At 39.6% G+C, this 26,163-nt stretch overlaps 3 protein-coding genes across 3 annotated transcripts; 2 read left to right on the forward strand and 1 right to left on the reverse strand.

Annotated features, from left to right (window-relative positions):
- Positions 1-253: 253 nt before the first annotated feature.
- Positions 254-7,482, reverse strand: mysm1 (Myb-like, SWIRM and MPN domains 1). The gene is made up of 20 exons (XM_079474365.1): positions 7,326-7,482; positions 6,783-6,855; positions 6,586-6,656; positions 6,373-6,438; positions 6,024-6,096; positions 5,804-5,902; positions 4,602-5,049; positions 4,297-4,513; positions 3,706-3,836; positions 3,511-3,614; positions 3,291-3,368; positions 2,694-2,779; positions 2,550-2,604; positions 2,351-2,401; positions 2,184-2,258; positions 1,838-2,026; positions 1,605-1,737; positions 1,409-1,514; positions 1,253-1,310; positions 254-928 (listed from the first exon to the last, which is right to left on the reverse strand). The coding sequence occupies exons 1-20, from the start codon at positions 7,382-7,384 to the stop codon at positions 596-598; spliced, it is 2,505 nt and encodes an 834-aa protein (XP_079330491.1). The 5' UTR covers positions 7,385-7,482; the 3' UTR covers positions 254-595.
- Positions 7,483-10,019: 2,537 nt separating this feature from the next.
- On the forward strand, positions 10,020-13,780 carry LOC306904600 (flavin-containing monooxygenase 5-like; the record flags this gene model as incomplete). The annotated part of the gene is made up of 8 exons (XM_079474587.1): positions 10,020-10,151; positions 10,381-10,569; positions 10,961-11,120; positions 11,700-11,842; positions 11,991-12,190; positions 12,751-13,106; positions 13,238-13,310; positions 13,414-13,780. The coding sequence occupies 8 exons, from the start codon at positions 10,020-10,022 to the stop codon at positions 13,778-13,780; spliced, it is 1,620 nt and encodes a 539-aa protein (XP_079330713.1).
- A 1,805-nt stretch (positions 13,781-15,585) lies between these two features.
- LOC306904834 (flavin-containing monooxygenase 5) lies at positions 15,586-25,760 on the forward strand. The gene is made up of 13 exons (XM_079474976.1): positions 15,586-15,968; positions 16,190-16,237; positions 16,420-16,467; positions 16,736-16,795; positions 18,320-18,467; positions 18,662-18,807; positions 19,037-19,225; positions 19,618-19,777; positions 20,562-20,704; positions 20,853-21,052; positions 24,162-24,517; positions 24,650-24,722; positions 24,829-25,760. The coding sequence occupies exons 6-13, from the start codon at positions 18,676-18,678 to the stop codon at positions 25,193-25,195; spliced, it is 1,620 nt and encodes a 539-aa protein (XP_079331102.1). The 5' UTR covers positions 15,586-15,968; positions 16,190-16,237; positions 16,420-16,467; positions 16,736-16,795; positions 18,320-18,467; positions 18,662-18,675; the 3' UTR covers positions 25,196-25,760.
- The last annotated feature ends 403 nt before the right edge of the window (positions 25,761-26,163 follow it).

Genomic DNA, 26,163 nt, shown 5'->3' on the forward strand with positions numbered 1-26,163 from the left:
CGTATTGGAATAATATCTTGGGAGAAAGTATGGACTTAACCTAATAAGTATCTGCTTTTCCAATAAAATAAAAAACATGTTACCCGACTAAGCCTTTCTCAGGAAATATAAGCCAGACATTGAAGTGAAGTCAAACATATATATGTAAAAGGGAAAATCTGACGACTATTATTGAAAATAATATTTTTACAATAGTTTAGGAGGTCATCACAGAGGGCGCTGAAGGTTCGCTCAATGGCACTTAACAAATATATCATGTTGATGAGTCAGTTATCAACTCGGTTACTGCAGTAAGCTGAAATTTTGATAATAAAAACATAGATATCAAACTAGAAAGAACTATCATGTATTTAAACCTTAATAAAAATTTCACAATAAAGACATTGAATGTTGAAACAAAAATTTTATGAAAACTAAGTAACCCTTTAATGGACAGATTATATTAATGACAGTGTAAAAAGTAACCTTACATCATTAGTAATGTAATCTATCGTACAAGTTTCTAAATATCAGTTTTGAACAGTGTATATATATTTTTACTTCTGCAACAGCAGATTCTACACGGTAAATCCATTGTGGGATTCAATGGATTATTTCACACAGCTTCTGAACTGATAGTCTCTGTAAAATCTGCATTCTCTTCTTTATTACAGTTTATGATATGGTTGACAGTTCCTATAGTGTACACTTTATCTTGGCTGTCAGAGTCAACTGTTTGCTGTTCTTCATCTGTGATGAGGCTGTTGTTGATTGGCTCAGAGTAGAATGACAGTAAATGGTGCTGTGTAATTGGTTCATGAGGCTGAGAGGTGGAAGAGGCAGTATCACGAATAAAATGAGTCTGAAACAAGGTTTGTAACTGAAAGAGCCAAGTCTCTACTTCAGCATCTGATACCTGCTCCAAAATCTTACGGGCTGATGCAAGCATCTGTTGAGAGGCAAGATGAAAAACAAAATGTATTTATTAAGGATTGACAAGAGAAGTCTTTTATGACAGCTGAACTGCATGCAAATGAAGTGCAATGTGACACATGTGACACAGTGACTTAACAGAGTTGATGTTAATTTGAGCCATTGTTTTATATTTATCTGTAACCACAAAAAATATGACTATACAACAGTAATTTAATATATATAAATATGTATATATATATATATAAAATATATTTCATTTAATATATATGAAACATGTGAAGGGGCCATGAGACTGAAACTAAAACTTATTGGAGAATGTTGTTTAATGAAACATTACCTTTGCCAGGCAAGTGAGAGAAGAATCTCTGCGAAAAAGCCTGTCCATTGGTACACTCCTAAACAAACACAATATTAACCAAACGTCAGTAATAATAAGCTCAAACTAAAGATTAATTAAATTGGCATGAAGTCAGTATACACACAAAAAGCATACCCATGACACTGTCTATACTTGAACACCACCCATTCTGTTCTTCTCATCACTTCTGACCAATCAGGAAGCTCAGACAAATACTGCATGTTAAACCGGTATGGAAGTTCTGAAAAAACAAAGAATTACAAATGTCAGTGCCTTGCCTTAGCGATGCAAACTATGTTCAACTACCACTCTTTCAAATGCTGTAACATACTCTCAGGTCCAGAGGGTCCAACCTCCTCCTGTACCAGCAGACAGGTGGTCTGAGAGAAAGGGGAGGAGTTACTTGGGTTGTACGGGCTGACAATCATCCCGATAAATGGAGCACCACCTCGAGAGAAATAACTCTGCAATTCACAAAAACAAATAAAGATTATAAAAAAAATCAGCTTTATCTATACTGTTAAAAAACTGTAGCAGGAGCACTACAGAACTAAAATCTCCAACCTGGTATTTGGCCTGAGTGTCAATGTCTCTGAGGGAGGGGTTTGGGTCAAAGGCCGGATGAGAATGGTACCAGCCGACGACACTGTGACCTTTCCCAGCAAGCAGTTCGGAAGCTTGAGTTTGAGAGACGGGGTCCATCTCACACTGCATACCTGTGCTCAAACTGTTACATGGTTCAGCAGCACATATCTATACACACAAAAACATGGACATACATCACAAATTATAATACCACCAACTAAATCAATATGATATAACACAAACAAGATGCAAACTATGCCTGATGTGAAAAGCATTTCCGTCTGAACGCAAAATGGCCACAAAGGAATTGATGATTAAATCTAACCTTTAAAATATTTTCGTCCTCTTTAAACGTTCCTCCTAAAAGGCCAATCACCTCTGCCATAGATACATGAGCATGCTGGGAAAAACAAAACAATAAAATACCAATGAATAAAAGGGAGACCAAAAATGAAGCTTAATTTAGACTACATGTCGTCACGTGATACTTACTAAATCCATGACCACAAGAGCTTCAGCACAAACAAGCACTCTGTAGGGTTCCTAATGGAATAAGAAAAATCAAGCAAATAACAATAAGTGTGAAGTAACCAATGTTCTCTCAGTAAATTCACTGCAGCAGAAAGCTTAACTAAGTTTCTTTTGCAACACTTTTAAGAGCCGAAATCTCCAAGACATGAAGTGTCTGTACCTGTCTGTCCTCTCCAAATGACTTGCATGGAATTAGCTGGAACGGATCGAAAGCGCTGCAGACATAAAGAAGCCATTATTATTGTTGATCTTTTTATTCTAAACATGCATTGGTAAACAAAGCAACAACAGTGTGCGAGTTTACCCTCTTTGTTTGGAGAGTTTAGACGGTTTCGGTCCTTTTTTTCTCATCTCCTCTCTCCTGAGAGCCAGTTCCTCTGCGCTCAGATGCTTAAAAACACACAACCTTTCTAAACACATTGTAATTGATTTGTGTATAAAACACTGTACTTGCATAAAATGTTTAACATTTAACCATAGAAGTAGTTACACCAAACAATTAAATCACACATCGTGACGTTAACAAGTGATGGTAGAGATACAAATATGATTGTGGTGAGGAAGGCGGTACGAGAGCAGTGAGGCGGGGCCGGTGGCCTGAGTGATAGTTGGAATCAGCTTGTGGATTTGGAAGAGGACGAGGTTTGCGAGACTGGCACGTGAGTTTATTAAAGACAAAGAAACAGACTGCTTGTTAACAAAATAACTGGGTGGCGACTACTCCAGCACACCGTCAGACTCCTTTCCAGGTTTCGTGCAGCAGCTTGGGTTCCCGTGTCAGTCCGTGGCTCTCTCTTCCGCCTTCCTCACCACAGATCATGAAGTAAACTGCCCATATATGAAAAGACTTGGCTAAACTGTAGCACTAAGAATCTGATACAATCTATAGTTTTTGTTTTACCTCAAACGTCTGGCCCTCCAGATCTTTAGCATTGCACCAATTTCCCCACATGTCCCGAATTCTGCGCTTCCTTGTACGCTACAAAACAACATACCAAAACAGAGCGATCATTTAAACAATCAGTCAATGAGATGTAGGGAAAATAGTGCTGCTAATGGACAATATCATGAAAATAAGATGCGTAGAAATATTGAGCTCATTCCGTTCCAGTGTCTCCTACCATAGACTGAAGTCTCTGGGCAAGATGATAAGCATCCAGGCTGTCTTTGCTTTCCTTCAGTCGAGAGCGGTCGACCAATCGCGGGCGGTTGTAGATTGCCTGATCTACAGATGAAGGGAGAGAAAGTGAGTGTAAAGTAGTCATATTTTGGTTTTAAAAATGAGTAATTATAAAAAGAAGCTAAAGAAGCATTACCACAGTTGAAGTTGATCGCTCCAATGAGTTCCAGATAGGTGTGTATTCGACCAATGCAGTTGACATCCCCGCAATTCTTCAAACCTGGACGAACTGATGTCTTGTTCAGGTACTTAGGTTTACTTTTTCCCCTACACAGACATTAAACAACTGTCATTGTTAAAGTGCAAAAATGTTGCTATGAGTTACTAAACCTCAAGTTGTTCCAATCCTGCAACAGATATTGGGAAGAATATTAGCAACTGAGATTTCTGGGGTACCATTGACTACCATTAAATGGTTGAGAAAGGTGCCCCAGAACTGTTTGTTTTCTTAAATTTTCTAAATATTTTCTTTTGTGTTCAACAGAACAAAAACATATGCAATTATTTATTTTCCTACTATGGTAGTCTAAATCTCAGTTGCCAACATTCATTCAGTGAACTATAACTTTAAGAAAAATGCATAACCGACTTACTGGGTGGTCTGATTTGTTATTGACGATTTTCAACACAATGAGACAGTAGAAATAAATAAAGTCTTAAAAATGCGTTCCCCTACTTTAACCGAAAGGTATGTTTTTATTAATGCACATTAAATACAAAGTCTAACCACTGGTCGAGGATGTAATTTCTGATTTTCAGATATCTCTCTGGGGTTTTAGATGGACGGCCCTCAAAAAATTCAGAGATGGCCTGCTTCTCCTCCTCTGTGACTGCGTTTAAGTCCAATGTGACTTCCTGCTCCGGAGGTCTGAGCTCCTGCTCCTCCTCATCTTCCTGGTCTTCCTCCACTTCCTCCTCTGGACATTCACCTGACTCCATCTCATCTGTGGTGAAATAATACATTAACAATAAAACTAAGCATAATTCTAGCAATAATTTCTCTGTAGTCACTGTCATTGTACGACAACATACCTGCTGTATAAGTGCTCTCTTCCTCAAGAAGGCTGTCTTTGCCTGGACTGCCTGACATAAATAAGTCGTTTACACTTTCCACCTCTTGTTCTGGATCAATCCTATTCTGAGGGAGGCCAGCGATTTCATTTGTGTCTGGATCAGTGGGTCCGTCTGAAGCTGTGGTTTGTGATTGTGTCAGAGAGTTTAAAAGATCATCTGTTTGGGGTGACATCGGACAGATTTCTTCTTTGTCGTCACAGTCTGACTGGTTTTCCACCTGAAATCCATCATTGCTGGAGTCATCAGTGATGTCCACATCCTCGTCATCTGAGAGCCGCTCGATGCGCACAGCGTTGGTCAGTGCTGAGATATCAGGCTGAACTGAAGGGACTAAATCTCTAGAGGGGAAATCTGGGCTTGGAGCGGCTTTGGTGGTAGATACTTCAGCAGGACTTTCTGTTCTTATCTTCAAAGAATTATACAATTATTATTAGTACCACTGAGAGACATTTGATGCTCAAAGTTTTTTTTACAGATTAATTCATCAAAACAAACGTTTGATATATACAGTTATTCAAAACATAACTTTATATGATATAACAAAATTAAGTTATGAAGTTGTATGTCAAAACGAAAGAAAAAAGAAAGAATGTTCCGCTCATGAACTTCCATTTACATTTATGCATTTTGCAGACGCTTTATCCAAAGAGACTAACATTGCTTTTTGTTTCTGAGCATGTGCAATCCCTGGGATCGAAACCCTTGGCCTTTGCGTTGCTAGCGCCGTGCTCTAACCGCTGAGCTACAGGAAAGCTTGTATACACCACTATACACATTAAAGGAGTAGTTCACCTAAAAATGAAAATTCTGTCATCATTTACTCACCCTCTTTTCATTTCAAACCTATATGACTTTCTTTCTTCCACAGAACACAAAAGAAGATATTTTGAAAAACTTTTGTTGACAGGTTTTGTGTCCATACAATAGAAGTGAATGGGGATCTGTCCTGTTCCATTGCCAACATTTTTTTAAAATATCTTCTTTTGTGTGCTGCAAAAGAAGGAAAGTCACACAGGTTTGAAATGAAAGGAGGGTGAGGAAATGATGAAAGAATTTTCATTTTGAAGGTGAACTGCTCCTATAATGGCTTTTAACCATTAACACTCTACTAGTATATACACAATTTTCTTTTGGTTATTTGGAAAAGACAGAAATCATACCTTATTTTTGAAGTACTGCTTTGCATAGCTCTTCACCTGTAGAACCGTCCTAGTACCGATCAGTTTGGCAATTTTGGTCCATCTGCGTCCAAATTCAGCCTGGAAACCATTACAAAAGTAAAAACTAGAATTCCATACAAGAGAGTCTTTTCTTCAGTGTTCTTGTATGGTAAATAGAAGACCCTTGCTAAATTTCAGAAATCACAATAGAAAAACATACGAGTCCTTTTTCAAAGAGATCCTTCTCCTCTTCAGCCCAACGTGTTGATGCTACAGAGGTCTTCACCAATGACCTAAAAAGAAAACGAAGTTACTAGTTTGAAAAAAAAATATTCCTGCAAGTTCTTTAAAACCTGAAAACAAAAAAATATATATTTCAAATAATGAAAGCAATTGACAGTTCCGGGGCACCATTGACTATCATTGTAAGAAATGTTTTCCAAATTACTTTCTGTGTGTTCAACGAAACAAAAATTATTTTACAGGTTTTCAACAACTAGAAGTTTAATGACAGAATTGATATTAATGGGCGGAGTACGCCTTTAAAATGGGGGATTGTCTATACTTACTTTTTGACTTTAGTCTTCTCATTGGTCCATGCCACCTTTGGTGCTTTTTTACCAGCAAAATAATACCTTTCTCCATTAAGAAAAACAGCATAATGCTTTCAATGACTGATCACATATTTTTTAACATCTATTAGAAAATGTAAACACACTAAAGCACGCAAAAATAAGCACTTATAATTGGTTCCATACTGTATGTATAAGAGTGAAGGATACTGTTCTTCAAGCAGCATGTTCTCAATGGCCTGCCTGTTTTCATCGCTGATAGAGCTGTCCACCGACCATGGCTGAAAGAGAAATAACACATCATAAACATCTCCAAAAAATACATATCTCGAGCAAGAGTAAAAGTGCATATTCTCTTATACACCATTGGTCAACACTATACAAAAATAATGATGAAGTTGCTTCACCAGAATACTGCTGTTTGTTTTCCATGCCGACTGTAAGTATTGGTCCTGAAGTATCTCAGCACTGCTCAGGTCACTATAATGTAAGGATGCATTAGGTCAGGTCTTACATACAGAAACAAAGCATGGAATAAGGAGAAGGAATGTTGCAGGTGTGTGTTAACTAAGGTGCCACAATAATGCATAGCCATATTAATAGAGTTATTATAAACAAATATGAAGCGATGACGTTATTATAACACATGGGTGGTTTCATTAGAGTTGCATGTTAAACAGCTTATTATAGAAACCTACAAGTCGTATTAGCAATGTCTTACTAGCAACTAAAGCCCCATATTTATATTCCACCATATATTCATTAAATATGTTTTTAATCAAGTTACATCAATATGACTATGTTCAAATAACCAGAGAGGATGATTTCATCCTGCCTCGCTTTAGATCGCTCCTGTTTCGCTTCTGATAACTCATGAAACTCAATCATATTAAATCATACTTTAATAACATTTACTAAACAGCGGGATATGAGTAGAAAGAAACTCCTACCCCACATTTTCATCGCGTTCGTCGCCCTCAATGTCCACAACATCCAGCTCGTCTGCCATGTTTGTTGCTTATGTGAGAAGAAAGACGGTTTGTGGGTTCTAGGGCTTTGTGTTTCTCACAGCGCCGCCCGCGGTCAGGAGGAAACAATGTGTCCCCTGTAGTGGCTACAATGCCTTAGTATTTTCATAACAGTTTAGAAATTGAATACAACTATAAAAATAGTTATATTACAATACAACCGCTCATATTTTCTTATTTGTTGTAATACAGTTTAACATTTTTCTCAAACTTTAGAGACCAAACTAAGCAACATCACTTCAATAATAATAATAGTAATGACAAAATATTTATTTAAATACGAAAACAAAATAAAAAAGTGTATTTATATACTGTATTTATGATTCGTTATAGTATTATTCTATTTCTAATTGCAATACATTCGAAATTACCTTTATTCATGTTTAAGTTCATCATAAAACAAATGATTAGTGGGATTGCAATGCCATAGAGATAATAGATCTTTGGCAAAAACTTTTGTTAAAACCTGTGGTTTAGAGTACAAGAAAATAAAATAAGTTAATTTGAATGACTCTAATTTCTACAATGGTTATAATTTCACCTTGATCGTGTTCTTGTCAGTAGTTTCCTAGCTCTGTGGACAGGGTCGTGACAGTATCATGCCTTTTGTGTTTGTTATGTTTTGTGTGGAGACACGTGGACTTTGTTTTGACTTTGCGCCACGCGTCCTTTAGCCCCGCCCCCTTGTGTCTCCATCATTGTCACATTAGTGTAACTTCCCGTTAGTGCTTCTTTCCGTCCCTTTGTGATCATCCAAAGTTAGCGTTTCCCTTTATATTATCTTAGTGCCCTTTTGTCCCTGGTCGGTTCATTGTATGTACTCACCATAGTCTGCCTTGCATACCCTCCCTCGTGTCGGATTATACTTGTTCTTGTTTTCAAGTTTGTGGATTTACTGTTTCTTTATTTATTATTCTAAAGACCTTGTTTTTTCCCATGTGGGAAGTTTAGGTTTGCCTTTCTGTTTTGTAAATTTTTTCACCATCATGTTTTTTTTTTATTTCAATAAAATCGTTTTTATTTAAAACACCCAAAAAGTGTAACAAACAGATCTTTGTGTTTAGCAGAACAAAGAAATGTATACAGGTTAGAAACAACCCAAGGGTGAGTAAATAATAACAGACTTTAACATTGACAGTATTATTATGGTCTACATTTTTCATGAATTTTAACAATAGCAAAATATTATACAACATAACCATCGGGGTAAAAGGGGGTAAAAAATATGACAAAATGCAATAACAAAAAACTAAAGACTGCTAAAACCTAAAACATGTACTTACTTATTAAACAGCTGCTTTGCTTTTAACGTTGTACAATCTGCTTTAGTTTTGACATGATGTCCCACCCCAGCTTCCTGTATCAACAAAATCAAGAAAACAACCGCACTACTAGCCCTCAAGCCCATTCACAAATCGCAGTATAAAAAGTGTTGCAACGTGAACATCTGGTGTTCATTGATTTACTTAATTGTACTGCACTTTTAGTTGAAAGTTAAAACTGACCCGCTGTTAAATCTAAACTTAGTCCATGATGGCTTAAATTTGAAAGTCAGTATTGAAGAAATATAGAAAAGTATCATTTGAAGAATAGTTTTGCAGATGTTAACTTGCATTTACTTTATATACATTTTTTTATTAATTTTTGTTTTGGATTAAGTAGTCTTTAATTATCTCCTATATCATAGTGAAAAGGGTAGGAAGTGCTCACTGTTACAATGCAATTGTGACCATGGGTCACAATAGAAAATAATTGTATGCATTTGAAAACAAATTCACATTTATAACACGTTGTTACATCGTGTCTTCACCGGATGTGGCACGACAAAAGATGCATTAGAACGCCACAAACCCAAGGAGCCGTGTGCCGCGTCGCATATACTAGGCTATATAATTATCTATATTTTATATAATATATCCTAAACATCGATATTATAATCTATTTTTAGATATGGACACATGAATGTCTTAATTGACCTATAAAATACACAAGCCACTGAAATGGAAAGAGTTTTAACACTGCACATGGAACTGGTGTTAACATGCTATAGTTATATAGTTATAAAACATGGTTATAACCTATAGTATTCTAAAAGAATCATGGTTAGACCTGTGGATCTTAAGCAATGATCAATGATCTTTAGTTAAATGATAAGATTTAGTAGAACACTGTGATAGTGAAATTGCACGTCTGTGGTGATGGCAAATGATTAAATCATGCTTGAAATCTATAACGCTTAACCGTCAAATTCAGACTAAACCAGAGCCAGCACAGACAAGCCTTCTCTGTGAGACTTCAGACACACTCGAGTTCAACGATACCGCTGCTATAGAGAGAGCGGCTGTTTCTGGAGAACTCTCTGGCATTTTTTTCAAGACCTCAGACGATCTTCATCTAAGGTGAGAATTATTTTTGTCATATTCCGTATTTAGTTTGTATCATATGTTTATACTGTCTGCATTGTGCTATCATTGAGTTTGACACGGGCTTCTTAATGATTACGTAATCAACTGCTGTAGATAGATGCTAATGTGGATTCATTGAACAGTTTGAATGATTTCTTCCTATTTTGGAGTTTATTGTGATCATTCACTGTTGACAGTGTTCCTAAGCAACATGGCTAAGCGTGTTGCTGTGATTGGAGCAGGCTGCTCTGGGCTGGTCTGCATCAAATGTTGTTTGGATGAAGGGCTGGAGCCGGTGTGTTTTGAAAGCAGTGATGATATTGGTGGACTCTGGAGGTTTAAGGTCAACCTCAACCATTTCAAATTCTAGGATTTACTCAACTCAACGTTATTAATATAGCGCTTTTTTAGCAGCTGTACATGAAATGTATTGACTATAAGCAAAACATTTAAGTTATACAAGTAAAAACTAATAAAAGTGAACACACACAGAATACGGACACGCACACAGGTTCATACATACCCACATACAACTCAACACAAACAATTGACTGTTTCTTGCATGTTCACAGGAGACACAAGAGACGTTCCGCACCAGCATTTATCGTTCTCTTACAGCGAACACCTCAAAAGAAATGATGTGTTTTAGCGATTTCCCTGTGCCAGATCATTTCCCAAACTACATGCACAACTCTCTTGTCGTGCAGTACTTCAGACTCTACACGGAGCACTTTGACCTGCTCAGATATATTCACTTTCAGGTTTGTAACATTCTATTAAAGGTCCTATTGACAGAAATGCTAAATCATATACATAACTATGTCTTCCGAGGTGTATAAAGACATTATATAAAGAAGCATTAAGTTTTTGTTATCTTAGTATGAGCTATTCCTACCTACCATGGGTCCCTTTGCAGGGAATTCACCATGTTGTTTCTACAGTAGAGCTAAATGGACAAACTGCACTACGGAACGCGTTTCATAAATGTGTGATGATGTTAGTCCTCCGTCACCATAGTGCTTTATAAAGGAAGGGAAAGGGCAGTGAGCCTTTGGCTGCCCGCTAAACTAGACCTTTAGCAGGAGATGAGATCTCAAGCACTTTTATATTCAGGATCTATTATAAGTTACAAAATGTTTGAATGTGTTTCAGACCTCAGTATGCAGTGTAAGACAGAGGCCTGATTTCTCAGCTTCGGGTCAGTGGGACGTTGTGACCACAGGCAGGGATGGGCGAGAGGAGAAACATGTGTTTGACGGTGTGCTGGTGTGTACAGGACAATACACACAACCTATCACACCGGCCTTCCCAGGTGCACATCTTAAAAATCACAAAATAATCACAAAACATTGTTTACAGACAAAAACTGATTTAGGGGTTGCAGAGGTGGACATTAAAAAAAGTTAAAATTCTGTCATCATTTGCTCACCCCCTTGTCATTTTAAACCTTTATGACTTTCTACATTCTTCATAATATACTTAAAGATATTATGAAGAATGTAGTTAGCCGGCCTCCATTCACTTACATTGGTTTTGTGTCTATACAATAGAAGTGAATGGGGGCCAGTGCTGTTCGGTTACCAACTTTCTTCAAAATATCTTCTTTTGTGTTCTGCGGAAGAAAGAAAGTCATGCAGGTATAAAATGACAAGAGGGTAAATGATGACAGAATTTTTATTTTTGGTATCGCTTTGAGTACTGTCCACCTCTGATAGGTCGTTTAATGTTAGGGTAATGTGAATTTGTACCATGTGAAACACAAATTCAATGAGTGACAACACAGTTAATGTATTTCACTATGTGTTCAATGTTTAATTTCAGGGCAAATAGATCAGAGACAGAGAAGGAAATGTATTGTATAAATAGTTTTGTGTCATTTGGTTTGTTACAGGTGTTGATACTTTCCCAGGAATGATTGTCCACAGCTATGATTATAAAGACCCTGATCTTTACCGTGGAAAGAGAGTTGTGGTTGTTGGGATTGGAAATTCTGGAGGAGACATCGCTGTGGAGCTCAGCAGAGTTTGTGAGAAGGCAAGCGAGTTTTGTATCTTATTCAGATACAGCGACTGGATACAGTGTCCTGTCGATTTACCACCATACAAACTATTGACACACACATTTAATTTCCCTTTCCTGCCTTCCCGTTGTCTTCCTATTGTCTTCCTATTCCTTTCTTTAGACGTTCCTGAGTACCCGTACAGGGGCATGGATCACAGGTCGCATGTTAAGTCGAGGGCTCCCTTTGGATATGATGCTAGTTAGGCGAAATCTGGATCTGATTTTAAATCTTCTGCCTCGAGCTGTGATCAACTGGATTGGGGCGAGAAGTCTAAATCAGAAACATGACCACAAGCTGTATGGACTACAGCCTAAACACGGGTGATTGTCTACTGCTCAGCAAAACATGATTTTAAGAGGATAGTTAACCCAAAAATGCCACCGTAAACTCACTCTAAACGTTGTTTGAAATAATAAACGCTGTTATCTGCAAAACACTAAAGAAGATGCAGTATTTTGAAGCATGTTGGTAACCAAACAACAGCCATTTCCATTCACTAATATTGTATGGACACAGAACCAATAAAAAGTCAATAGGTACTGCCATTGTTCAGTTATCAACATTCTTCCAAATATCTTCTTTTGTTTTCAGCAGAAGAAACAATGTCATGCAGGTTTAAAATAACAAGGGTGTGAGTAAATGAGGATAGAATTTACATTTTTGGGTTAACTATCACTTTAAATTAAACACAACTGAAAACTTCATAAAATCTCCTGATTTATGAATGAACAACATTCATACGTCTTAATTTTCTTTACGTTATATTAACTACATACAAAATTTCTATTTTGAAAACATTTACAGTATAAACTGCATTTAAACTGCAATAAAACTTAATATAATATGTAATCTTCTAATGCTGTTGATTTCCCAATTTCAGAGTTTTTGACCAGGGTCTTGTTATCAACGATGACCTCCCGGGACGCATTCTGGTGGGAGAACTGGTGATGAAACCAAACCTGCAAAAATTCCAAGGGGCGACACTCATTTTCAATGATGGGACAGCGGAAGAGAATATTGATGCAGTTATCTTCTGTACAGGATATAATTCCACGTTCCCCTTCCTCCCTTCCTCTTTAAACTCTGGCCCTGATGGAGAACTGACTCTCTATAGAAGAATCTTTCCCCCGTCTCTAGAGCGCCCAACACTGGGTATCATGGGTTTGTTCCAGCCCAAAGGGGCCATCATGCCAGCGGTAGAATTGCAGGCACGCTGGGCCACAAGGGTCATTAAAGGTAATCTGCACAGTATTACTGTGATAAGGTTTTATTCAATTGTCATTCAATGAGATTTTAAAGCTTTATATAAAGAATCACGCGTATACAAAGTTGTGGTTAATTTTTTAATTTTCCTTGTGACCTTCAAGGGTTAAACCGTCTTCCCTCAGCAGTGAAAATGCACAAAATTATTGAAAAAGCGTGCAGCGCAAATTTAAAATGGTAATTCCTCATAACCTTGATGAAAATATTTAATCCTATAAATATTTATTAATATAATATGATGACTTTCACTGTTTCAATCATTTCTCTTTTTTCTCTATAGTTACCCTTGTCCTAAGCAGGCTGCCCTTCAAGTTCCCTACATTCCTTACCTAGACACAATAGCCAAGGAAGTGGGCGTCTGTCCTAACATTGTTTGGCTGCTCCTAACAGACCCTGCTCTTGGTTTGAGGGTTTTGTTTGGTCCCTGTACGCCCTATCAGTTTCGGCTAAGCGGACCAGGGCATTGGAGAGGTGCTCGTCAGGCTATCCTTACCCAATGGGATCGTGTGGCCAAACCCATGAAGACACGCCCTATTCCAGAAACAAAATCCATCAGTTTGTTGTATTGGCTGGGTCTGGCAGGAGGGGCTGCAGTAATTTGTATCGTTATGGTCAAACAAAAGAAGCTCCCACTCTTTCCCCATTAACACTAGACAACCTCTCTACCGATGGAAGCCTCTCCTTAGTGCAAGACACATGAAAGACCCGCAGTTTAAGTTTGGCAAATGTATTAAGGCATACGTTGTTTTTATATAATAATGTCCCATGTTCTTGAAATCTAATCCATTTTAGAAAAGTTTGGATTGATGTTTATTCATTTGTGGTGTTACATGTGTTACTGCAGAAATTTAAATTATTTACATCCCCAGAGTTACGTCCCCAGAGTTCTGGGTTCGTTTTATAGTCATTTTGTTCTAGTATTGTTTGTGGTGTGTTTGTATATTTTACTAGGCAAGAGGGCTTCAGGGACTGTCCCGGCAGCTGATTGGTGGTTCAACGGCTGATTGGGACCTCAAACTCCGCCTACTCGTCAGTGGCTGCAGCTGGCTGGGCTCTTTAAAAACAAAGCACAGTTTTGACACACTCTCTTTTTGTTCCTGCTTTTGGTTTGGTTTGTACTCTGTGTGGAGGTCTTAAGAAAACTTTTCGGACACTGATACAAACATGTGGTAATAGTTTTTAAACCTTTGTTGTGTGTGAGTAAAGTTAACTTGTGTTCCGTTTTGGAATTTGTAGCAGCAGGAGGGAGCATTTGTATTATTGTGGATCCTAATAATAATTGGTGTGAATTATTTTTCTTTTCCTTTTTATTCTTAATTAATTTTCTTTTCTTTGTTGTTCTTAGGGAGTAGATTTAGAGCTACCCCGGGGGATACATCACCTGTAGGAGAAACACTTCTCTGCCTAGAAACACCAGCTAGACCTGGACGGACCACCAGCTGTAACTTTGATTAGGGCACCTTGATCGTGTGCCAGATAGGGATTATTGTATTCAATTTTTTTGGGTTAGTATAGGTTAGGGGTGGGGGTTTCTTTTGTTTATTTCTTTACTTTGGTCCGTCCAGCCCTCCCCTCTTCCAAGTTAATTATTTATACCATTACTGTGGCTAAATAAAAGCTTGGTTATTTATATAAGGTATTTGGTGTTTGTGTCCTTTTCTCCAACGGCGACTACATACCTCCTTTACTGGTACTGGTGGGCCCGAGTAGTGGACTGTCAGTTTCCCCTCCTTTTGGGAGCTAGAACGTAACAGTTGTCAAAAATTCCAAAAGGACCAGTCGAGTATTCCTGTCTCCAGCTCAAACTTCATCTTACATTTAAATCAGTTTTAAACATGGAACAAGATAGCAATACGTTTACAATGGTTAAACAAATTATTCCAAATTAGAATTTCTTTAGAGTTTGCACTGAAGGAAAATATATTTATAATGTGTGTATATATATATAGTAGAAATAAATAAATGCAGGTTTAATGTATTTATAAATAATATTTAGTATTTGTTTTTCAGCTTCTTGTTAGAACTCTTCACAACAAGATGGACGATTAAAGTTTTGTTTACAAACAGGACTTTGTTGTGTGCAATCTGAAACTTAAGTATTTACTGATGGTCAAGGTGTTCAACAGTGGTCTACCACTCACAAAGTTGAAAAAAGTCTTGCAGACGTGGCCTACTTTTAAACAGTTGTTGCAGTTGTTTTTTTAGTTGGACACTTGAACTTGTATTGAATATTTTTAAGTGTAATTTTACTGTGCATTATTGAAATAATGGTATATTCTTTTTTAAAAACATAACTTTTTGTTTCTGCATACTTTTCGTTTTTGGACACATTTTTGGCTAGTTTTGAGAGGCCATTTTGCGCTTGTATCATGAGCAGATCTGGCAACTCTGAAAAGGGGTGTGGTGTAGGGAGTGCTCTGTACTGGTTCAAGCTGGTCATAGCTGGTTGGCCAGCTTGGACCTAGTGAATGGCTGGTGAATGAAGTTGTTTTGATAGTTGGAAACAAGCTACATTTTTTAAGATCCAAAAAGATCCAATCTAAATATCTTTGCTACTTCTTGAATCTCAGGCATGCAAACTTTGGGAGGGGGAGGTCTTTTTCCCATTTTTGAACTGTCAAATTGGCATATCATTTTGCTTTAGAATTGCTGAAGTTTATTACTTATTCTGTATTTTATCATAAATCGTGTGTAAAGCTGCTTTGCAACAATAAGAATTCTGAAAAGTGCTGTATGAATAAAATAACATTGGCAGTTTTTTTAATAAACAGTGATAAAACAACTTTGAGAAAAAAAAATTTATATGCAAAAAAACTGCAACGAACTGGAGAAGAGGTAAGTTTTTTCTGTCAATATGGGGTGTTGTGTGTACATTAATGAGAAAAAAATGAACTTAAATTATTTTCGCAAATGGCTGCAATATAACAAAGAGTGAAAATTTTAAGGGGGTCTGAATAATTTCCGTACCCACTGTATATATTATACTCCAGTTACTAAATTTACCAGTGTCTGACAGTTTAACAAAAATAAATATAATGTTTGCCTTGATTTTCCAGGAAACAACCCATCTTCAGCCTCCACTCAGGCCCTTCCAGTGACATCCTGTAAGATTTTTTGCACAATAATAATAATAATTAGAATAATAAAAGTGTATATATATATTAACCATTTATGGTAATAATATATTATTATTATTAATTGTCAAAGCACCACACTCAGGTTACGGATTGTATACCGTTGTCGTTGTACACACAAATATAATAATGTTTGTGACTTCATTTTTCAGGAAGCAACACATTTCCAGCCTCCTTTCCAGACCTTCCAGTGACAACTGGTAAGATTTTGTGCATTAAATAATAGAACTGCAGAAAAGTTTTGTAAGTACAGAATATCATGTTACATTTGATGGAGAGCCACCCCTTCAGAAAAAAATAAAAACCCTCAAGCAGCAGTTGGTAAGATGCTTATGATATGATCTTTGCAGAACATTTCAATTGAATTAGTCACAATTAATATTATTAGTATTATTAGTATTGCCCATATGTTTAATCTGGCCCCACTCTTAAAACTCCAACTCCCTAACTTTACACCCTTTCCCACAGAGAACAGTTCGGGTGTTGTTACCTTTTTGGTACCATTTACCAATTTTGGAAAACCAAACGGTACGTATTTATTGAATTCAATAGTATTTCTGTTGGGCATTTTTGGAAATAATGTTCAAAAACACGAGAACATTCTGTACATAACGGCACCAAAAATATCACATTGACATTTGAAAAACTGTTGACTAGCTCTTTAAGCTTTCCTGGGTACCCACGGAAACCCCTGCAAATGTTATTTACAGTATAGATTATTATACAGGAATAGAGTAAATACCAAAAATAGATCTTTGGCAAAAACTTTTGCAGGACGTGAAATGAAAATATAACCATTGCAGAAATAAGATAAATTAAAATGAATTTAATGTCACCTAAATACACACTAACATTTTTATCATAACCTTGAAACATCAAAACAGCACTACACATTTACAAATGGTTTACTCAAATGTCACTTAATATGTATTATCCTGTACTGTGTTTATGTCATTAAATGGCAAATCAGCTTGCTATTAAGTTAACATACAATTAAATTGTCCCAAAGCTTTATATCCGAGAAATATATATGTTGTAATAAGTTGGTTTACCCCTAAGTGGCAGTGTGCACCTTGGTGGATTGTAGAGGTCTTCTCGGGTCCAAAGATCTTTACCCGACCCAAAATGACCCAAATCACTTTACCGGAACCCCACGTGCATAAATATTTTTATGAACTGTATACTGTTACTCCAACAAATACAGTAAAAGATCTAGGCGTTATATTAGACAGCAACCTGTCATTTCGAAATCACATCTGAAATATCACAAAAACAGCTTTCTTCCACTTTAGAAAAGTTGCCAAATTACGAAATATTCTATGTGTTGCTGACGAGAGAAGTTTATTCATGCATTTGTGACTTTAATAGACTACTGTAATGTGCTACTTAGTGGTGGTCCTGCATCATCAATAAACAAACTACAGTTAGTTCAGAATGCAGCTGCAAGAGTTCTTACCAGGTCCAGAAAATACGATCACCGCAATGTTATCAACCCTTCACTGGCTACCCATTAAGTATCGTATTGACTTTAAAGTTCTTTTAATCACTTATAAAGCCTTAAAGGGTTCAGCCCCTACCTACCTAACAGAGCTTATCACACTACAAGCCACCACGCTCTCTAAGATCTCAAAACTCAGGACTTTTGATAATACCTAGAATAACTTAATCCACCAAAGGGGGTCGAGCTTTCTCACACATAGCACCTAAACTCTGGAATTGCCTTCCCGACACTATTCGAGGGTCAGACACACTCGCCCAATTTAATACATAATAATCTATATATAATATAATTTATAACATATATTATAAATATAAATATTATAATCTTTTATTAATATAGTTAAAACCAAGTTAAAACCAAGAAAACATGGTTACTATAGTTAACTATATAGTATATAGAATCATGTTAACCTATTGAATCTTAAGCAACGATCAATGACCTTTAGTTAAATAAGATTTAGTAGAACACATTAATAGTGAAATTGCACGTCTATGGTGATGGCAAATGATTAATCATGATTGAAATATTTAATGCTTAACCGACGAATCCAGACTAAACCAGAGCCAGCACAGACAAGCCTTCTCTGTGAGACTTCAGACACACTCGATTTGTTACATAACAGCTGAGTTCAACGAGAGCGGCTGTTTCTGGAGAACTCTCTGCCATTTTATTCAAGTCCTCACACGAGCTTCCTCTAAGGTGAGAATTATTTTTGTCATATTCCGTGTTTAGTTTGTAGCATATACTGTCTGCATTGTGCTATCATTGAATTTGACACAGGCTTCGTAATGATTACGTAATCAACTGCTGTAGATATGCAAAAGTAGATTCATTGACGGGTTGGATGATTTCTTCCTATTTTTGAGTTTATTGTGATCATTCACTGTTGACAGTGTTCCCAAGCAACATGGCTAAGCGTGTTGCTGTGATTGGAGCAGGCTGCTCTGGGCTGGTCTGCATCAAATGTTGTTTGGATGAAGGGCTGGAGCCGGTGTGTTTTGAAAGCAGTGATGATATTGGTGGACTCTGGAGGTTTAAGGTCAACGTCAACCATTTCAAATTCTAGGATTTACTCAACTCAACGTTATTAATATAGCGCTTTTTTAGCAGCTGTACATGAAATGTATTGACTATAAGCAAAACATTTAAGTTATACAAGTAAAAACTAATAAAAGTGAACACACACAGAATACGGACACGCACACAGGTTCATACATACCCACATACAACTCAACACAAACAATTGTCTGTTTCTTGCATGTTCACAGGAGACACAAGAGACGTTACGTACCAGCATTTATCGTTCTCTTACAGCGAACACCTCAAAAGAAATGATGTGTTTTAGCGATTTCCCTGTGCCAGATCATTTCCCAAACTACATGCACAACTCTCTTGTCGTGCAGTACTTCAGACTCTACACGGAGCACTTTGACCTGCTCAGATATATTCACTTTCAGGTTTGTAACATTCTATTAAAGGTCCTATTGACAGAAATGCTAAATCATATACATAACTATGTCTTCCGAGGTGTATAAAGACATTATATAAAGAAGCATTAAGTTTTTGTTATCTTAGTATGAGCTATTCCTACCTACCATGGGTCCCTTTGCAGGGAATTCACCATGTTGTTTCTACAGTAGAGCTAAATGGACAAACTGCACTACGGAACGCGTTTCATAAATGTGTGATGATGTTAGTCCACCGTCACCATAGTGCTTTATAAAGGGAGGGGAAGGTGCAGTAAGCCGTTGGCTGCCCGCTAAACTAGACCTTTAGCAGGAGATGAGATCTCAAGCACTTTTATATTCAGGGTCTATTATAAGTTACAAAATGTTTGAATGTGTTTCAGACCTCAGTATGCAGTGTAAGACAGAGGCCTGATTTCTCAGCTTCGGGTCAGTGGGACGTTGTGACCACAGGCAGGGATGGGCGAGAGGAGAAACATGTGTTTGACGGTGTGCTGGTGTGTACAGGACAATACACACAACCTATCACACCGGCCTTCCCAGGTGCACATCTTATATATCACAAATAAGTAAAAAACATTGTTAAAATGTTTAACTGACAAAAACAGATTTATGTTGGGTGAATGGTGGCTTATTGTGTGCCATTTTCACTTTGGAAAATTTATTTTTGCAGTGTATTATTTATTTATTCTATGTGTTTAATAGAGGCCGGGGCTTGTTGTCACAAGGTCTTAATCTCCGTAACAATTCCTTTGTTATATTTTTGTTGTTTGATGAATTGTTTGTGTTTTATAATTGCTTGGCTGTTTATATTTATGTAATAGGTTGCAGAGGTGGACAGTAGATAAAGTGAAAATTCGGTCATCATTTATTCACCCCCTTGTCATTTTAAACCTTTATGACTTTCTTTCTTCCGCAGAACACAAGAGAAGATATTATGAAGAATGCAGTTAGCCGGCCTCCATTCACTTACATTGGTTTTGTGTCTATACAATAGAAGTGAATGGGGGCCAGTGCTGTTCGGTTACCAACTTTCTTCAAAATATCTTCTTTTGTGTTCTGCGGAAGAAAGTCATGCAGGTATAAAATTGACTAAATAATGACAGAATTTTTATTTTTGGTATCGCTTTGAGTACTGTCCACCTCTGATAGGTCGTTTAATGTTAGGGTAATGTGAATTTGTACCATGTGATAGCAAATTCAATGAGTGACAACACAGTTAATGTATTTCACTATGTGTTCAATGTTTAATTTCAGGGCAAATAGATCAGAGACAGAGAAGGAAATGTATTGTATAAATAGTTTTGTGTCATTTGGTTTGTTACAGGTGTTGATACTTTCCCAGGAATGATTGTCCACAGCTATGATTATAAAGACCCTGATCTTTACCGTGGAAAGAGAGTTGTGGTTGTTGGGATTGGAAATTCTGGAGGAGACATCGCTGTGGAGCTCAGCAGAGTTTGTGAGAAGGCAAGCGAATTTTGTATCTTATTCAGATACAGCGACTGGATACAGTGTCCTGTCGATTTACCACCATACAAACTATTGACACACACATTTAATTTCCCTTTCCTGCCTTCCCGTTGTCTTCCTATTGTCTTCCTATTCCTTTCTTTAGACGTTCCTGAGTACCCGTACAGGGGCATGGATCACAGGTCGCATGTTAAATCGAGGGCTCCCTGTGGATATGATGCTGGTTAGGCGAAATCTGGATCTGATTTTAAATCTTCTGCCTCGAGCTGTGATCAACTGGATTGCGGCGAGAAGTCTCAATCAGAAACATGACCACAAGCTGTATGGACTACAGCCTAAACACGGGTGATTGTCTACTGCTCAGCAAAACATGATTTTAAGAGGATAGTTAACCCAAAAATGAAAATCCTGCCATCGTAAACTCACTCATTTTCCAACGTGCATTGCTGTTTTTTTATCTGCAAAACGCTAAAGAAGATGCAGTATTTTGTAGCATGTTGGTAACCAAACAACAGCCATTTCCATTCACTAATATTGTATGGACACAGAACCATTCATTCATTCATTCATTCATTCATTTTCTACCGCTTATCCGGGGCCGGGTCGCGGGGGCAGCAGTCTAAGCAGAGATGCCCAGACATCCCTCACCCTAGACACTTCCTCCAGCTCTTCCGGGGGGACACCGAGGCGTTCCCAGGCCAGCCGGGAGACATAGTCCCACCAGCGTGTCCTAGGTCTTCCCCGGGGTCTCCTCCCGGTCGGACGGGCCCAGAGCACCTTCCGGGGAAGGCGTCCAGTAGGCATCCGTAACAGATGCCCAAGCCACCTCAGCTGACCCCTCTCGATGTGGAGGAGCAGCGGCTCTACTCCGAGCTCCTCCCGGGTGACCGAGCTTCTCACCCTATCTTTAAGGGATCGCCCAGCCACCCTGCGGAGGAAGCTCATTTCAGCCGCCTGTATCCGGGATCTTGTCCTTTCGGTCATGACCCAAAGCTCATGACCATAGGTGAGAGTACGAACGTAGATTGACCGGTAAATTGAGAGCTTCGCCTTGCGGCTCAGTTCTTTCTTCACCACGACGGACCGGTACATCGACCGCATTACTGCAGAAGCTGCACCGATCCGTCTGTCAATCTCCCGTTCCATCCTTCCCTCACTCGTGATCAAGACCCCGAGATACTTAAACTCTCCACCAACCTGAAGTGGGCAAGCCACCCTTTTCCGACTGGTACTGATTTTCATTCCAGCCGCTTCACACTCTGCTGTAAACTGTCCCAGTGCATGCTGAAGGTCCTGGTTTGAAGGGGCCAACACGACAACATCATCCGCAAATAGCAGCGACGAGATCGTGTGGTCCCCAAACCTGACACCCTCCGGCCCCTGGCTGCGCCTAGAAATTCTGTCCATAAAAATTACGAACAGAACCGGTGACAAAGGGCAGCCCTGCCGGAGTCCGACATGCACTGGGAACAAGTCCGACTTACTGCCGGCAATGCGAACCAAGCTCCTGCTTCGGCCGTACAGGGACCTGACAGCCCTTAGTAAAGGACCACAGACCCCATACTCCCGAAGCACCCTCCACAGGATGCCACGAGGGACACAGTCGAATGCCTTCTCCAAATCCACAAAACACACGTGGATTGGTTGAGCAAACTCCCATGAACCCTCCAGCACCCTGTAGAGGGTGTGGAGCTGGTCCAGCGTTCCACGGCCTGGACGAAAACCACACTGTTCCTCCTGAATCCGAGGTTCTAGTATCGGCCGTATTCTCCTCTCCAGTACCCTGGCATAGACTTTCCGGGAAGGCTGAGAAGTGTGATCCCCCTGTAGTTGGAACACACCCTCCGGTCCCCCTTCTTAAAAAGAGGGACCACCACCCCGGTCTGCCATCCCAAAGGCACTGTCCCCGACCGCCACGCAATGCTGCAGAGGCGTGTCAGCCAAGACAGCCCCACAACATCCAGAGACTTGAGGTACTCAGGGCGAATCTCATCCACCCCCGGTGCCTTGCCACTGAGGAGTTTCTTGACTACCTCAGTGACTTCAGCTTGGGTGATGGATGAGTCCTCCTCTGAGCCCTCAGCCTCTGCTTCCTCAATGGAGGACGTGACGGTGGGATTGAGGAGATCCTCGAAGTACTCCTTCCACCGTCCGACGACATCCCCAGTTGAGGTCAACAGCCTCCCACCTCCACTGTAAACAGCGTTGGTAGGGCACTGTTTCCCTCTCCTGAGGCGCCGGACGGTTTGCCAGAATCTCTTCGAGGCCAGTCGATAGTCCTTCTCTATGGCCTCACCAAACTCCTCCCAGGCCCGAGTTTTTGCCTCCACAACCACCCGGGCAGCAGTCCGCTTGGCCTGCCGGTACCTGTCAGCTGCCTCAGGAGTCCCACAAGCCAACCAGGCCCGATAAGACTCCTCCTTCAGCTTGACGGTCTCCCTTACTTCCGGTGACCACCGGGTTCGGGGATTCCCGCCTCGACAGGCACCGGAGACCTTACGGCCACAGCTCCGAGTGGCCGCTTCGACAATGGAGGCGGAGAACATGGTCCACTCGGACTCAATGTCTCCAGCCTCCCTCGGGATCTGGTTGAAGCTCTGTCGGAGGTGGGAGTTAAAGATCTCTCTGACAGGAGACTCGGCCAGGCGTTCCCAGCAGACCCTTACAGGTCGTTTGGGTCTGCCGAGTCTGTCCAGCTTCCTCTCCTGCCATCGGATCCAACTCACCACCAGGTGGTGATCAGTTCTGAACACCGCTCGGGTTCAGATCAGGGGGGCCGTTCCTCCCAATCAGGCTCCTTCCCCGCCAGCGAGGTGACGTTCCACGTCCCTAGAGCTAGCTTCCGTGTCCAGGGATCGGGCTGTCGAGGCACTCTCCTCCGACTGCCGCCCGATCCACTACGCACCGACCCCCTATGGTCCCTCCCGCACGTGGTGAGCGCACGGGAAGGCGGCCCCACGTCGCTCCTTCGGGCTGAGCCCGGCCGGACCCCGTGGGGACAGGGTGGTGCCCCGGTTGCGCCATACCGGGCGACGTCACGGTCCTTGTAATTTTAAACATCATAAAGGGTTTTTGAACCACTCTTAGTCTGACCCATCGCCTAGGACCAGTTTGCCTTGGGAGACCCTACCAGGGGCATATAGCCCCCAACAACATAGCTCCTAGGGTCGCTCGGGTACTCAAACCCCTCCACCACGTTAAGGTGGCGGTTCAAGGAAGGGGACACAGAACCAATGAAAGTCAATAGGTAAATGAGGATAGAATTTAAATTTTAAACTGAAAACTTCATAAAATGTCCTGATTTATGAATGAACAACATTTATACGTCTTAATTCTCTTCACGTTATATTAACTACATACAAAATTTCTATTTTGAAAACATTTGTAGTAAAAACTGCATTTAAACTGCAACGAAACTTAATATAATATGTAATCTTCTAATGCTGTTGATTAGAGTTTTTGACCAGCGTCCTATTATCAATGATGACCTCCCGGGACGCATTCTGGTGGGAGAACTGGTGATGAAACCAAACCTGCAAAAATTCCAAGGCGCGACACTCATTTTCAATGATGGGACAGCGGAAGACAATATTGATGCAGTTATCTTCTGTACAGGATATAATTCCACGTTCCCCTTCCTCCCTTCCTCTTTAAACTCTGGCCCTGATGGAGAACTGACTCTCTATAGAAGAATCTTTCCCCCATCTCTAGAGCGCCCAACACTGGGTATCATGGGTTTGTTCCAGCCCAAAGGGGCCATCATGCCAGTGGTAGAATTGCAGGCACGCTGGGCCACAAGGGTCATTAAAGGTAATCTGCACAGTATTACTGTGATAATGTTTTATTCAATTGTCCTTCAATGAGATTTTAAAGCTTTATATAAAGAATCACGCGTATACAAAGTTTTGCTTTAATGTTTTAATTTTCCATTTGACCTTCAAGGGTTAAACCGTCTTCCCTCAGCAGTGAAAATGCACAAAATTATTGAAAAAGAGCGCAACGCAAATTTAAAATGGTAATTCCTCATAACCTTGATGAAAAATATTTAATCCTATAAATATTTATTAATATAATATGATGACTTTCACTGTTTCAATCATTTCTCTTTTTTCTTTCTATAGTTACCCTTGTCCTAAACAGGCTGCCCTTCAAGTTCCCTACATTCCTTACCTAGACACAATAGCCAAGGAAGTGGGCGTCTGTCCTAACATTGTTTGGCTGCTCCTAACAGACCCTGCTCTTGGTTTGAGGGTTTTGTTTGGTCCCTGTACACCCTATCAGTTTCGGCTAAGCGGACCAGGGCATTGGAGAGGTGCTCGTCAGGCTATCCTTACCCAATGGGATCGTGTGGCCAAACCCATGAAGACACGCCCTATTCCAGAAAAAAAATCCATCAGTTTGTTGTATTGGCTGGGTCTGGCAGGAGGGGCTGCAGTAATTTGTATCGTTATGGTTAAACAAAAGAAGCTTCCACTCTTTCCCCATTAACACTAGACAACCTCTCTACCGATGGAAGCCTCTCCTTAGTGCAAGACACATGAAAGACCCGCAGTTTAAGTTTGGCAAATGTATATTAAGCCATACATCTGTTTTTAGACACTAGTGTAATGTATTTGTTTTGCATATGAACTTAACATTGTTTATGTTTTTCATAGTAAAAATGACAGAGCTTTCTTTTTATACTAAAAACAGTGAAATAAACCGTTATATGTACAGAACACTTGCAAGCACTTATGTCATAAATAGTGTAGCAACGAAAGAGCATGGTCCCTTTAAGCTATCCTCTGTGTTCATCTTGTCTCTATTCCTATTGGCTGTGTAATGTGTCAGTCAGAGACTATGTGCGAGTTACGTAAATAGAGTTTCTAGTTTAGTCTACAGGTTGTTTTAATGCTCATCGCACGGTCGGAAAAGCTGCCGTCCTGTGCCGGAGCGAGACAACCGAACAGTGTGAGGTTTGACATGTAAACTGGATATATCATCTACTGTACTGTTGGTGAGTGTACTGGTGTAACCAACCTGTTGAAGAAGTAAAGTGAATGTTCGGAAAGCGATCCCTTTGTCGTGGCTCGTTACTACCACGCATCCACACAGGCTAACGTTTAACGAGGCTAACTAACTACACACGCGAACACGACAACTGGTGTCAGAAGTGGAGATTTCATCTGGAAACTACAACTGCAATTGCCAACGAAAAAAAGTGCCATCGGACGCCGGCGAGACAACAGCGGATGAACAGTAAGCTAATTTGTTAACAATCTTTCTGGACGAGAGGCAAGCGGCTGACGTCATTGCGCCGATGAGAACCGTGTGGACTCAACTATAAGTGAATTGACGGAGATAAGAGACTCATTTACTCAAGTACAGTTGTAAAGTGGATCAAATTTTCTTTTAATAATAATTAAGAGATGTCTCAAAAAGAATTGTTTCAGGGAGCCATGGCAGCAGCTTCTGAT

The sequence above is a fragment of the Barbatula barbatula genome (assembly GCF_947034865.1).
Source record: "Barbatula barbatula genome assembly, chromosome: 15".
NCBI classification, from domain to species: Eukaryota; Metazoa; Chordata; class Actinopteri; order Cypriniformes; family Nemacheilidae; genus Barbatula; species Barbatula barbatula.